The sequence below is a fragment of the Zosterops lateralis genome (genome assembly GCF_965231275.1).
Source record: "Zosterops lateralis genome assembly, chromosome: 26".
Taxonomy (NCBI): Eukaryota; Metazoa; Chordata; class Aves; order Passeriformes; family Zosteropidae; genus Zosterops; species Zosterops lateralis.
This window is the reverse complement of record NC_139786.1, coordinates 6,137,561-6,152,984: the sequence shown is the minus strand read 5'-3', so window position 1 is coordinate 6,152,984 and position 15,424 is coordinate 6,137,561. Positions and strand designations below refer to the sequence as shown.

The 15,424-nt window shown below is 45.2% G+C and overlaps 1 protein-coding gene across 1 annotated transcript; it reads right to left on the bottom strand.

Moving 5' to 3' along the window:
• Window positions 1-950: 950 nt before the first annotated feature.
• On the bottom strand, window positions 951-12,923 carry PM20D1 (peptidase M20 domain containing 1; the record flags this gene model as incomplete). Its single annotated transcript, XM_083878420.1, has 13 exons — window positions 951-2,561; window positions 3,306-3,405; window positions 4,089-4,257; window positions 4,759-4,830; window positions 5,849-5,927; window positions 6,171-6,232; window positions 6,436-6,511; window positions 7,274-7,393; window positions 7,792-7,925; window positions 8,654-8,740; window positions 10,274-10,506; window positions 11,032-11,118; window positions 12,728-12,923. The coding sequence occupies 13 exons, from the start codon at window positions 12,921-12,923 to the stop codon at window positions 2,432-2,434; spliced, it is 1,545 nt and encodes a 514-aa protein (XP_083734546.1). The 3' UTR covers window positions 951-2,431.
• Window positions 12,924-15,424: the final 2,501 nt, after the last annotated feature.

Genomic DNA, 15,424 nt, shown 5'->3' with positions numbered 1-15,424 from the left:
AGCACTTCAGTGGCCTCTGAGGTTGCAGCAAAGCTCTGCTGAGCACGTCCCCAGTGCAGAGGCACTGCAAGATCCTGGGCCTGGCTGATGAGCAGCACTTAATGAGCTCTACAAGGAGCTGCCCCAGCCAAATCTCATGGCACAACATTCACACAGGAGCTGCCAAAGCCAGCCCTGCCTTCCCAGCAACCTCTGCCTTTCATTTTCCTTCAGCAGCAAAATGAATCTTCTTCCTTTAAAGAAACAATCCTCAGTAGAACAGAGGTGAGGGGTTTTTTGGCTGGTGGAAAATTACAGAATATAAAAGATGCTTTATGTCTTTAGGACACATTTGCTGATACAACAAGCAACAAATCCCTGCTTCCACACCACAACAGCATGGCCCAGGTCAGAATTTTCACAACCTGTGCTGTCTCATGAGATTTTTCCCATTTTCTCCCTGTTTTCCCATTTTTCCATCCCCTCTGACTGGCAGCACAACCCTCAGCTGTTAAACAATATTGACCCCATACAGCCCCAGCCAAAGCAAAGGCTTTAAACTCAGTTTTAGGGAGATTTGCCAGAGAAAAAGCAACAACAACAAACCCTTCTGTGCACCTCGCACTGCCAGGGCTGGGTTCCATTCAGTGCTGTGCCCTGACACATCACTTTTGCTGTGCCTGCACACAGGAGCTCACAGGAGCAGTGACACCTCCACAAAAGAGCCACAGGCATGTGGCTGAACAAATCACAAAGTGTAGCAAAGCAGAAAAGATGCAAACTATTTACTGCCCAACAATGCCTGGCCAGGGTGAGCTGATTTTTGTGCAGAAAAGGGAGCAGAGATCAAAGCTGGCTGGAAAACAGGTGGGTTTGTTTTGATGGAAACTTTATGGATTGCTCAGGTGTGGAAATGACTTCACTGCAATTACACAGCTACATTAAAAGACTGAATAATCATCAGAAAAGAATTCACATTCCTCGTTTTATTAGATGAAACTGTCTGTTCTGTTTCAATTATTCAGTGGGTGATACAGTTGGAGCCCTCTGGCCACAGTGATAAGATCAGACTACAAATAAATAAGAGAACGGTGAACGGAAAGAATTGGAATCACAGTTCCATCAGTGTTTTTCAGGATACATTTCAGGGTATTTCCTGAACATTCCAGCACATTTCACAGTATGAATTTGGAGCAGAACATCCACCCATTCCAGTGCATAATTGAAGTTCTGAAAAACAGACACATCTGTGCAGCAGGAGGAGCTGCACTGGGCCCTACAGCACAGGCACTGTCACTGTCACACAGCAGCTTTCAGGCTTTTCTTTGGCTAACATCACTCTGTTAACTATTTATTGATAGAATTAATTTAATTAACTGATTAAATAAATTATTTGTCTAATTAATACTGATAACCCAAACTATCAAGGTCAAAAGAAGGCTGAACCCTTTAGTGCTGTCACAGGTAGGCAAGAAGTGCAAGATGAAGCGGAGTCAACATCCATGGCCTGCCTACCCCAGGATTCCCAAAAAACTGAGCAGGAAAATGGAAATTGTTTGCATTGGCAGTGAAAGAACAAACTTCTGATCCCTCTGAACTGGAAGAAACTGAGGGGCTTCACATCTTTCACAATCAAGTTCTTGGAAGAGCAAAGGGGAAGCATCAACTGATTCAGTGAGAAAATAGATGAGCAAACAACAGGGATGTAATTCCTCACTTAAAGCTGCAATCCCTCGTTCTGACACACAGATGCACATCTTGAGCCACACCATGAGTCAGGGAGGGAAAAAAAATTAACACTAAAATGATGGGAAAGGAAAGTTTTCAGCACCTCCTCAGTTACAACAACATAGAGAAGTTCTGGAGTACCTGAAGATAAGAGTCAGAAATCAGTGCAGCCACAGGAGTGAACACTGACACTGCCTCAGAGTACCATGGGTGCTGGTGAGAGCATCCCCTGGGAGAATCCCCTGGGAAAACCTCCATGCCCAGCAGCAGTGCAAGAACCCCTCAGTGAGGCTGTACCAGTGACAGAAACCCTTTCACCATGTCACAAACCCTCCCTGTGACCTTCTGGCTGACACCTCACCTGAGAGAGATCCATTAAACATAAAAAACGAGTTTGTCAGAAGCCCACAGGATGATTCACTTTCTAGTGCTGAGTGCCTGCTGATTATAGCTTAGATTTTTCAGTGATTACCAATTTCAGAGGCTTAAAGTGCTGAAAATTTTAGTGTCAGATTAATGGCTGCACATCAGACCACGGAGAGCAGAAATTAAAGTTATTTGTTGGGTTTTGGCAGGTTCCTATCACACAATTAGCCCTTTTTCCATCTGTATGCAAAACACAGTATTAAAAAAAACCCTGAATTCCAGCTGTAGCTCCATACACAAGACACAAGTGCACCTTCAGCCCCAGAGTCCACCTGCAGCTGCTTTTGCCAGGAGTCTTTCAGAGCTCGTGGGTGCTGGCATGGGGCTCTGGAAGCGTCTCAATGTCACAGTTCTTGATCAGCTGGAAGAGGAACTCCACCTGCTTCTCATAATTCTCAATGGAGATTCTCTCATTCAACCCATGGATCCTGAAAGAAAAAGGATGTTTTTCAGTCCAGGGGGAATTTCTGACCCAACAGCACCCTGCTTGGCTGTTGACTTTATAAAGCAGTGCACAACAGGAAAACAGCATTGTAAACCAAAAACTGCACTGTGACCAACCCAAATTTACTGATTCAAAGGCTCAGAGCCCAACAACTCAGTCTGGGGAAAAAAATCTAAAAATCTAATCTGGAAAAAGTCCTAATGGCCCATTTCTTGGCCATTTCTGTCACTGTCCAGTACAGCCAAAACACTCAACTCCTGCATCATCTGCACCTCAATAAAATGAGGAATCTAAATCAAACAATCCCTTGCATAAAGATGTTGTTATCACATAACTTCAGGAAATTTCAAATCAATTTAGAGTGGCAAGTGCCCAAATATGTGGATAAATCTGCAGGAAAAGGCCAACCACCAGAACAACACCTCTCACAGAATTTCTACGTTGGAAAAGACCTTCAAGATCGAGTCCAACCCACACTGCTCTCACACTGCTGCAGCACACAGAGGATCCACTCAGCACCACTGAATCAAACCCCTAAATGTGTCCTGCCTGCATTTGGAGGAACAAAGAGCCAGGGCTGACACTGTCCCAGGGTCATTTCCATCCCCAGCACCCAAATTTGCAGGAAATGGGTGCATGAGAGGCCAAGGTACACAAGGCTGGGTTTCCTCCTGCCCACTGCTCATGGATCTCCTCTTTCCCTGGGCCCAGGTGCAGAGCTCAGTACCTGGGGAGATCATCCTGTTTGAGCAGCAGAGGGTTGAACCTGTAAATGGCCTTGGTGACGTTGGTGAAGTGCCTGCTGTCCGTGTTTCCAATGCACGTGCCTGGAAAACAAACCTCGGGTTTGTTCTGCAGGAGAGGAACAACTGAAGTTTGAAAAGTGACCCACCTTTTCCCCCAGGAGAGAGGAAAAGCAAATGATAACAGTCCTGCTGCAAAAGCATCACTGGAAATGTTGATTGGTACATCCTGGAGAACATTCTCTCCTTCAGGAACAGGAGCTGAACACACAACTCAACCGAGGAACAGCCTTGACACTCAGCCTCCCCAAAAATTTCATTTTCAAATTTCAATCCAACAACCACAGAGCTAGGAAGGAGCTGCAAGAAAGGGAAGGGGCTGAGATCATAAGGAACAATACAGAAAAGCAGGAATGGCTTTGGCAGCTATGAAAACAATAAAAGAAGAACTAAAGCAAGAAGACCTCCTCCTCCTCTCCCTCACAGTTCATTTCTTCCCTGAAGAGATTGCTTTGTATGTGCAGAGTGCCCAATTCAAGGCTCATTGTTTCTGTCAGCTTCCTGTTTGCTTTTTCTACTTCCACTACTAAAAAACAACATTAAAACTTTTAAAGCATAAAGAGGGAACGGAATAAAAAGAGGAAAAAACAGCTGTTTCCAGCAGTTAACAGCTGGGGTGGAGGAGTGCACAGCAAATGGAAAGCAGGCAGTGCTGGGGGACGGAAAAGCAGAAGAGGAAACAATAATCATCATGTGCCTGCTGTCACCTGGGACTACACTGTCAACATCTGGGAAAGTGTCCAGGATGGTTCTTTGAAAAATATGGACTGCAAATGTCTGCTCATCCCAAGGACTGATGGGCAGGGGGTCAAAGGCCTCCACCACATCAATCTTCACTCTGTCGTCAGCAATGGTGTTCCTGACTGCCTCCAGCACCTGGGGGTGAAACAGAGACAAAATGAGCACAAGAAATGAGAAAGCCGCCCTCAGAGACATCAGCAGATGTTCAGCTTTCCAGAAAACATCTGTCTGTGAACTGTCAGTTGTGGCTGCAAACGCAGACTGAGTGTGTCAGTTTCTCTTCCTCTTCTGAGTGCATGGTTGATACTTCAGCTCAATTTTTTACTCAGATGCACATCACTGTCTCAAGGTACACCTGAATTGCTTCAGCCCTGAAAGGCAGGTGCTCAGCCTGCTGTTCTGGGAAATTATGGCATCGAAATACTCCAGAAAAAGCTTCCAGAGAAACTCCCAGCAAAGGCTTGGGGAGGGAAGATGTTTTGTACTGACAACATTTCGCAGCTGCCCTGGGCTGGACAGGCCTGTCAGACCTCCCGAAGTGTGCAAGATTCCCAAATTCTCCAAGAGCACAAAGCCAAACCCATTCCAGATCATCCCTTTGGCACAGAGGTGAGGAGATCTGAGCAGGGTGCTGACCTCAGCAGCTGTCTCAGCTGAGTGGATCCTGAAGTTCACCGTGGCTCTGGCAGAGGAGGGGATGACATTCACCTAGAAAAAAGGAAGTTTAAAAGGAAGTGAAAACCAGAATAAAATGCCAGATGCAAACTCAGAACTGCTCAAACAACTGCAGGCCTCAGATGCTCCACTGTTTCCACAATGTGTGATGTCTCTTTCTATGTTAAAACACTGTAAATATTATCTAAAATGCAGATAAATACACAAAGAAATATTCATCAAATCAACAAAAATTAAGCTAGCTGTTACCTATATAGAAGTTTTTATCTTGAGCTAAACCCTCTCCCTTCAGAAAATTTATACTGAGAAATTCTGAAACTCTGGATTTTTAATTTTTTTTTTTTAATATTTTTACCTCATTGTCACATTACATAGTTCATATTTGGGTAAATGTAAGTCGCTTAACAAATGATTTTTATTGAACACATAACTCTTCTTATCTACAGACTGAATATTTTCAATTTTTTAAAACAACAACAACAAAAAAAAAAAATCTTTAAAAAAACCCCAAGGAACCAGGGTGTCACTTCCCTCCTGGCCACTCCGTGTCACTGTTCAGCCACTGCATCTTCTCCTGTCCACTGATGCTTCTCAGTCACAGATTTTTCAGGGACACACCAAACGCAGCCTGCCTGTTTTCCAGGGCTCCAGTATTTTTGGACAGCTCCACTTCCTTATCAGGGCATGATCTGGCTGTTATCTCTCAGTCCAAGGTGCACATTTAACCCACTTCAGGCAAACTCCAGACCTGTGCCACAAATGTCTACAAGTGTTTGTGACTGTGACAGCTTCAAATATTGCCTTTGATACTTTATAGGATTATGCAGAGACCACATTTTCTTGGCTATCCTAAAATATTGAAGATTTTAACAGTGGTGGACAGAGATCAGATACTTCTGAAAGGAAATTATTTTCAACCGTAGCCAAATCCAAGCCACATCTGAGGTAAGAATGAGACTGTGCCCACACAGATCTTATAACTGGATATAAATAGGTGGAAATTAAATGTCCTAATTGTCTCATCATAATTACATGGAAGTAATGAAAGTACCTTGATTCCTGCATTAAACAGGGTGACTGCAGTGGTTGTTCGGATCAAGGCATTGGTGGAAGGTTTCCGTTCAAGGACTCTATAAAAATACAAACAAACATGCAAAATTTTCCAATAAGTTGAATATTGCTAAAAAATACCCACCATAATTCCACAGGCAAGAAGCTGAATGATGGCTTATTCAATTAACAAAGTGGTTCTTAATAGGAAACCACTGAATTATCTGAACTATAAAATAACTGATTTCCTGGAAAGATTAGAAATGGCTTCATCTTTTAAAGGTGAGAGGCTGGGGATGTTTATCAAGGATCTCTTTTCTTACCTGCTGACAATAGGTGAGAACAGCCACAAATTGCTCATGATGACGTTGAGAGGAAACTTGAACTGAGGGGAAAAAAACAAAACCACAAATCAGAAAGTTTTTATTTGCCAAGAGCGCGGTGCGGTCACTTGAATATGGATGAAACAATTCCAGCAGAAACAATAATCTGGGAGAAAAAACAGCTCTTTTTATCCTTTCTATAAAACTGTGCCCTGAATTCTTCTCTCATGGAAATTTGGGAATGAAATCCTGCCTCTCTCCTCACCTCTGCTGCGAGGTGCTCCATAGTCATGAGCTCTGGTCCATAGCCAAACAAGTTGCGTAGGGGATTCTGCTCCAGCCTAGGAAACAAATCAACATTGAAAAGGTAAAAACAAACCCCCCTGTGGCTGTGATTGCTCCAGAAGGATGTCAGGAATCTGATTTGTGAAATGTATCCCTGTTATTGTAGATGCAATCACATTCTGCTCTCTCAGTAATTAAATGTGCGAGCAGAGCTCCACGGATTTCTGAGTGTTCCAGCCACAAAGATTTCCTTTGAGAAACAGCTGAAAAAAAATCCCAAACCCTGGCTCCTATAAATACATGGAAAACCAGAAAAATAGCACAAAAACCCCACCAAGTCTGGACATACTCAGTTTTCCTAAAATATGTGTTTCTTAGCCAACTTGATAACTACAGAGATATGTGAAGAGATGATTTCTGCTGTCACATTATGACTCTGTTCCATGTTCATTGGCTTGGAGAATTCCCAGCTGAGGTAGCAGGGATGTGCAGGAACAAATTCCAGAGAAATCCTGCCACCCAAACAAAGGAACCTCTGTTGCTGCAGAGTAAATTAGGGCAGACAGCACTTGTCTTGCTTTTGAAGAATTGGCTGACACTTGGAACAGCTGAAGTGCAAAGACTCTGCAGACACCTGGCAATTGTTCCTTGGCTGGGAGCTGCATTTCTGCCCTTCAAAGTGAGCTACAAACTGCAATTTCAAATATAGAACAGCAATTTGAAAAAGGCTCTAAACACAAATATTTAAAAAGTCACATATCAGTGATTTAGGAGCTTTTTTGACAGTTTTTGACATTGGGTGACAGGGAAGCCCTCACCTGGACATAGCTGCTGCCAGAATGCCAATACTTGTCTCCTTAGGAGGAAAGGATGAATGTCCTGGCTCTTTTTCCACAGTGAAGTTCAGTGTCATTGAACCTTTTTCTGTGACAGCAATCCTGGACAACGATGAATTAATCAATTAATTAACAACAAAAAAAACCCTAATGCAATTCCAAACACCCACACGCACAGATCGTAGATAAAAAAAAACCTGCTCTGCATAGTTTTAGTATGATAAAAACCACTCAGGCAGCAACAACAAATCATTAACACAGTGTTTAGATCTCTGCAGGACTGATGTCTGGGCTGTTTCTCCAGTGACAGGGCTCCACAGCACAGAATTAAAATGCTCAGTGGAACATTGTGCCAGCACGGCTGTGATGGGCAGCAGGCAGAGCCTGAAGGTCCAGCAGCCCCAACACTGCCACACGTCTTGGAAACATTCTGTGGTGACATCAACAATGTCATTTACCCCTAATTAATGACTGGAAATGGATCAAGTGGTCACTCTTACATTGCCACTGGCTTCTCCACCCCTGCAATGATCCCATCCAGCACTGCACTCCCCTCATCCAGCAGGAAGGAGAGTTTCACTCCTCTGGCTTCCAGCAGAGCTGCGATTTTCCTTCCTCCCTTCAGACCAGACACCTGTGGAATCCAGGCAGAGGAATTGATCAGATCCAGCCAGAACACTGGGAGGAAAACTGGAGAACACCTTGCTGTTGGCTACAGCACAAAGAATGCATCAAGTCCCCTGGGGAACAGCTCCAGAGCAACCATAAAAGATTCTTCCAGGAAAATTAATTGGAGATTGTTAATGGCCTGACGGCAGATGAATTTATATCCATGATGAGGAGTGCTTTCATTGATGAATCACTGACTGCTGCTTTCATTTTGGTATCTCAGAGCTATAAACTCCACAGATAAGCAACTGCAGACCTATTTATTTCAACTATTAATAATTCTTTGTCTTTATATTTTGACAGTGCAAAACCAAACCCACCTCCTTTGTCTCTCTGTACCACTGGAACATTTTTTTGCCAGCTCTTCCTGAACATTTGGCACAACCACGTGAATCCCAACCCAGCTTTTCCTGTCTCCAAATTAGGATTCCTGCTGCATCGTCCTTGCAGAAAAGAATTTGAAGTGACACCCTCCAATGTTCTTTTCTCTTTGCTCATCACACCAAACCCTTTGTGAATGCCAAACAATCAATCCATAACTGTGACCTGGGGCCTGACACAGTATCTCCCCACAGAACCAAGAAAAACAGGAAAGACCTTCCAGCTAAACAATATTTCAAAATGAAGCCTTGTTACCTCCACGAACAATGCAAACAGGTTGTTGTTGCAAGGAAAGGAAAGAAAAGAAAATACCTCCTCATCGTGGCCAATGCCAATGTAAAAGGAGCGGCGGGGTCTGTAATTCCTCCTCAGCAGAAATTCCAGAGCTTGCAGGATGCCCTGCAGGAAAAGCAGAACGTGCTGAACCATCCCTGCGTGGTAGTTAAGAGAATAAATGAAACAGAATGAAGGGTGATGGAAGAGAATTGTGATGCTGTCAGAGCCAAGCTTTGATTCCTATAGCTCCCACTGAGGATATTCCTGTTCCTTGGAAAAGACACTGCAGTGTTTTTGATCAGCAATGATCTGACAGGTGTCAGTGTCAGGGCAGGGACATGAAACACAGAGCAGGAACAAACTGCACAGAGGGCCCCACAGAGCCAGAATTATCCAAGGAATTCACTGTTCCCTTACAGTGCCTGGCACAGCCCCAGACTGGCTCTCCCTGGAGCTACCAAACCCAGGGAGTTTAAGGAGCAGCATGTTTTGTACAAGAAATGCCAAGATGACAGGAACAGAACAGGAAACTTAATCTGAAGAATGAGAAATCAAATCTACCATTTGCTGTGACAAGATATATGTAAAAAAAGACATTTGCTCTATTATTCCATCTCTCTTTTTCAATTTTAATTAATTTTTTACATATCACCTCTATATTGTCAGCCCCTATTTTTTGCCATGTTCACTGAAATTGCTGGGTTTTTTGGTGGGTTTTTTTTTTTTTTTTTTTTGGCCATTTGTGGAGTTACTTGTGCAGTTCACAGAAGAATGAAGCACCAACCTAAACTTTTAAGTTTCAAGGCTTTGAAATTGATGATTAAACATCCTGAAACTTGACAGGAGTGTGGCCTGTGTGACACTGAACATCTGTTCAAATTTAAATACAGGGCTGCTATGGAAGTCATCACCAAAGTCACAAAGGGAGATATTCCTCATTAATTTTTCCATCAACCTTTTCCCAATGAGAAATCTTTCCCAGATCAATCTTTTCTGAATTCATTCCTCTCAAATGTTTTTAGTACAAGAGTTCTTTATTCTGCCACAGGCTGGATAAAAGATGCAGGGTTGTTTGTCTATCCTATCAAATAAACAGTGTTTAATTTGAAATTCAAGCCTTTTCAAAGTGCCAGTTTTGGCTTGGAGTGCCTCTGTGACACCTGGGAAAAAGGAAAAAGTCTATCCCTGCTTTCAAACACAACATTTGACAGAGAATTATGGGATGGTTTGGGTTGGAAGGGACCTTCAAGCTCATCCAGTGCGACAGGCAGGGAAACTTCCACTATCCAGCTTGCCCCAAGCTGGCCTTGGACACTCCCAGGGATGGGGCAGCCACAGCTTCTCTGGCCACCTGTGCCATAAAACCTTCAGCTGGCATTTCACCAAGCACATTTGCATCTGTGAACACCATTCTCCTGATTCTTCAGGAGTTTTAACCCTCTTTTCTTCAGTAACAGCAGTCACTCCACTCCAACTCCAGGAAAAGTTTAGATGAAACTGCAGGATTTAGGAATTTGAAACTGCAGGATTTAGGAACTTGAAACTGCAGGATTTAGGGGGAGAGAGACAACCCAGTGAATCCCAAGAGGATGGACTGCTCCCCTCTGCCTCTCCCAGGCTGTATTTTTGTGGAAGGACTTTACCAAGCACACGTACAAGGGCAGAGTTTTTGTTATCCAGCGTTCCTCGTCCGTAGATGAAACCTTCGTGCTCTGCAGCTGAGAAAGGAGGGAAATCCCAGCCCTCGGGGGGAGCAGGCACCACATCCATGTGGGCCAGCAGCATGTAGGGCAGCAGGCCAGGGGCAGAGCCCTGAACTGTAAACAGGTGGCTGTATTTCCCTACAGTTTCATGTTGGATGAACTTTGAAGAAAATACAGCCGGGAAGACTGTTAAGGAAAAAAAAATAATAAATAAAATTAACAATAACAGGTGATTTTAGCATTATTCCAGGGTTGTCACCTAGGTAGCACCAGGGAGGGACTGTAAATAAGACTGGCCACAGCAGAGAATGGAAGTTCTCACACTTTTACCAATCCATCTCACTTGGGATTTGAAACTTTCCTAAACAAAACCAGAATTCTTGTTCAGCATTGCCGCAGCTCTTTTCCAGAGAGCAATGATGGGACTGCCAAAAAATTAGGTTGAAGCACCAGCAGTCATCCTCTTTTTATTTTTTATGGCATTTAACCATCTCAAGGACCTAAAACCATCATTACAAAAAGTCTTCTGAGCTTTTTGGGGCCACTGGTACCCCCAAACCACTGTTGCAGAGGGGATACACGTGTGAGACTTCTGACAGGAAATATATAAATATCTGGTCCCTTATACTCAGGAATGACACATACTCTCTTCAATTTGTTTATGAAGATGAAATAGAGCAGCAGAGGTTGCCAAGGCTGAAAGTTCAGTACCTTTCTGAATGTAACTCCCAAATTCTGCCATGGCAGTTGTATTCAAATCCTCTGGAGACCAGGACACAGTCGGGATTTTAATGGCCCCTTCAAAGAAAGACAAAGCAGAAATCACTCAGCACCAAAATCAAACAAAGCTCAAATTGCACTTCAAAAAGGGGAAGTACATTTATGTTCCTGAGTGTTTTTTTTTCCAGGCTTTAAACATTATTTCACAGCAAAAAAAAAAAGACTGATGTGCTTCAGCTGGGCCATGCACATGCAGCCACCAGCATTTCCTAACAGCTCAGCCAAGGTATCTCTCCAGATAATTTGACTCCACTTCTCCTGCTGAAGTGTTGAATGATATTGTTAGAAGTGCTACTGTCCAGGAGCAGCTGCAATTTGCTTGGGTGATCTGATTCCTCAGAGCCACAAACTCCTCTGGCAGCTGGACAGGCAGCTGAGCTGGCAGTCCAAGGTTCTTTCTCAAGAGCAAGGCAGGTTGTGATAGTCATTACACCTCCATACTGCTTTATAAATTAACCTACACAAACAAACAGGGCTTTTGTTGCCTCTTTGGTCTGCCCTGTCATTTCACAACATCCAGTCCCTGTCCTGCAGAATGTGGGGATAACTCAGTCCCAGCTGCCTTTCCAAACAGCAGCTGCCAGGAAGAGGTTATGGATTCTTTTGAGGTTGTGGGATTCATGAATTAACACAAAAATCTATTGTGAGCCTTCATTTTCCCATTAAAAAAAAGAATGCAAACATGATTTGCTAGGCAATAAATCCTACAAAGCAGCAAGGTATGAGGTTTACACACAGGGTTTTATCACTTGGTGCCAGATTGTGGTTTCCTGCACAGTGCCAGCCCTACTGAGAGCTAAACCCTTCAAATCTTCTACGTCAGACAGCACAAACAGCCCAGGACTGGTCACAGCAGTGCTGAGCAAGAACAAGAAAGGGAGAAAATCCCAACGGTGACTTATCCAGCGGACAAAGGGATGTCTGGAAACACTGTCATGGGTGTCTGGCAAAATTCTGTGTGTACAAACAGGAAACGGTGGAGAAAATCAACACAGGGCAAGAGCTGGCTGAGGAGAACCACAGGATCGCTGAGGCTGGAAAATCCCTTTGGGATCATCGAGTCTGAGCTGTGCCCGATCCCCACCCTGAGCACTCAGTGCCACCTCCAGGTGACACCTCCAGGGATGGGCACTCCAAACCTCCCTGGGCACTTCCAATGTTTAACAACCCTTTCCATGAGGAAATTCCTGCTGAAATTCCACCCTGAGCCTCCCCAGGCCCAGCCTGAGGCCGTTCCCTCTCCTCCTGTCCCTGTTCCCTGGGATAAGATCCCAAATCCCCCCCGGCTGTCCCCTCCTGTCAGGGAGTTGTGGAGAGTCAGAAATTCCTTGAGCCTCCTTTTCTCCAGGCTGAGCCCCTTCCCCAGCTCCCTCAGGACTCTCCAGACCCTTCCCTGGACACGCTCCAGCCCAGACCGGGACACGGCGCTCGAGGTGTGGCCTCCGCAGCGCTCAGCAGAGATTTTCAATCACTTCCGTAGTCCCGCTGGGAGCCAATACCAGGTTCCTCACAGGGAAAGCACCTGGGGAGCGGCCGCCTCCACACCCGGCCCCCCGTGCCCCGGATTCCCTCTCAGGAGGGGCCGGTCCCGGGGCGAGGGGGGCTCACAGCGCTCGGGCTCCCTCACCTCGCAGCGCCTCCTTAAGCTCCCGCCGCTCGCTGGCGCTGAAGGCGGCGGTGCCGGCGCTCCGTGCCCAGAGCCGCGGGACCCCGGCCGGGGCTCGCAGGACGAAGGCGCGGAGCAGGACGGCGGCCGTCAGCACCAGCACCACCGAGCCCAGCGCCAGCAGCGCCGCCGTCACCGCCCGCCGCCCGCCCGCCATCACTGGCCGCCGCACGCCCACCGCTGACGGGCGTGGCTCGGAGCCAATCGCCACCCGGCCCGTGGGGATGGTGACCAATAGGATTGGGGCAGAGGCGTATAGAACCCGCTCCTCTCGCGGGTGGCGCTGGGAGCTGTAGTTTGCAGTGGATGTGGCGGCGGCTGCTGAGGGGGGCGCGGAGTTCGAGAATGGTTTGCCTTGGAAAGGATTTTAAATCCCTTCTCATTCCACACCTGCCATGGACACAGACACCTTCCACTGTCCCAGGCTGCTCCAAGCCCTTTCCAACCTGCCCTTGGATAATTCCAGAGGCAGAGCAGCCTCAGCTTCTCTGGACAACCTGTGTCAGGGCCTCAGCACCCTCACAGGGTAGAATTTCTTCCCAATATCTTGGGATGCTGGTCCTAAAAGGATAGGGATAAAAGGAGTTCCTGTGGGGAATAACCACCCCCAGGCTCATTGGGGCCACAAGCGAGGCAGAAGGAAGCCAGGACTGGCCAAGGGACAGCCCAGGCAGTCTCTGTGTTGTGCAGCCCCACTCCTGACAGACTTTAAATCCACCTGCTTTTCAAAATATGTCACTTCTTTCCTTGATTCCACCAGCTAGCACCATGAGACAGTTCTTACTCCCTTCTTTACAGCTGTTCTGAACTGAATGTGGAGATTTATCCCACATTTATGGCATAAACTGTCCCAGAATGCCAAAGAGTAGATGGGAACAGCCATAGAAGTCCTGTCCTTGAGTTAGCAGAAGATGACGATGATTGTTCACACATTCTTTATTATCAAAAAAAAAAAAAAAAAAAAAAAAAAAAAAAAAAAAAAAAGGAACAAAACCAACATTAAATTAAATAAATTACAAACATTTCTTAGCTGGTTATACATCATGCATTTACCAAGAAAGGCTTCAGAGCCAAAACACATCAATCTCACTGTTACTTAAGAGCAATAAAGAGAATATTTTACTGGAAGTGAAAATATTTCACCAGCGTGACTTTGAGCTCCCCTAATTCTCTGCCCAGGCACTTGGGAATTAGGACTTTGGGCATGTTGTGCCTCCAGCAGTGTCATTTGCCTGCTGGTGTTACATTTATTGCTAGAATTAACCCAGAATTTGGCTACAGAAATGGGGTTTTCTTCTGCCTGGGTCATGATTTGCAGGACAGCCACTGCTGCTGTTTCTGAGCCATTTCTCATGGCATCCCATTCCATTTCTTGTGGGAAGTTCAGGAAATAAAATCTGGTTTATGCCTCTGCTCTGACGATTCCTGCATTTGGCCTGGCAGAGGCCAGGCTGGGAAATCAACCTCCTGTAATGAATCCTGAATAAAGCACTGGGAACTGGAACTTCCCTCTTTTAATGTGATGCGGCCTCAGAGACACAAAAATATTGATCAGGACAATTTCTTGTTGCTCTGCACCAATTTCTTTGTTGCCTTTTTTTTTCAAACTAGCAAATGAAAGGAGCACTCAGTCAGTACAAAAGATTATGAGGAATCACTCTCAAGGATAGTTTAAGAGACTTAGTCTCTTGATTTTACCTTGTAGAACAAGCTATACATGGAGATTTCTGGAGAAACCACTACTGTCCAAGATTAAAATAAGGAATAACCTTTAGCTAGTGGGATTTTCTGCCCTTCTTTGGTTTTACTATTCTCTCCTGCACCATATAATCAGAAATTGAGGTAGAGAAATGGTGACTTGGTTATTGAGATGTTACATAAAACCAAACTGGCAGGGTGATGCTGTTGTTTCCTTTAGTGGCTGTCTAGCAAGGATGGTTCAGGAAGCTGTTTTCCTTAAAAATGAGACATCTGGGAGCTGCAGGAAAGCCTCACATTCTCTTCCCAGGAAGCCTTCAGCAATCAGCTCAATAATGTTTGTGTACTTCAAAAACTGTACACTAAAGCTTGCTTATATTTGTAATATTTCAGAGTATTAAAATAGAAAGAGCATTTAAAAATAGAATCCATTTTCATGTAGTCAACCCACCGGGCAAGCAGGACAACATGCATATAACAAGGAATTCTTATTTCTGAGTACAAGTACTTCTATTAGTAAGAAAAAAATAAAATTATGTATTTCAGAATTTAGCCCCGCTGAGAGAGTCCTGAGGTCTTTGGTGTGTCAGAAATACAGCACTGGTTCGAGGCAGTGGGGTTTTTTTGGGATGCTGGGACACAAAAGAGGAGAGGCAGAGGCTGCAGGGACACGCAGGGAAATTTGGGGGGCTGCAGTGGCAGCCAGCCCTGGGGTCAGTGCACATCAGAGAGCAGCAGCACTGCCACAGCCACTGCTGCTCGTGAGGCCAAGCCCTGAAGGGCTCTTCATATCTGCTTGTGTTTCACTTCCTCGGGGAAAGAGGGAGGAGGGAAAGGGAAGGAGCAGGATGCCCAGATTATGCAGTTCCAGAAGGATTGTGAGGGACACAGGGGTGGCTGAATATCCCCTGAGTTCAGGCACCTGCCTCCAGCCCAGCTCCACTTCTGCAATCCGTGAGG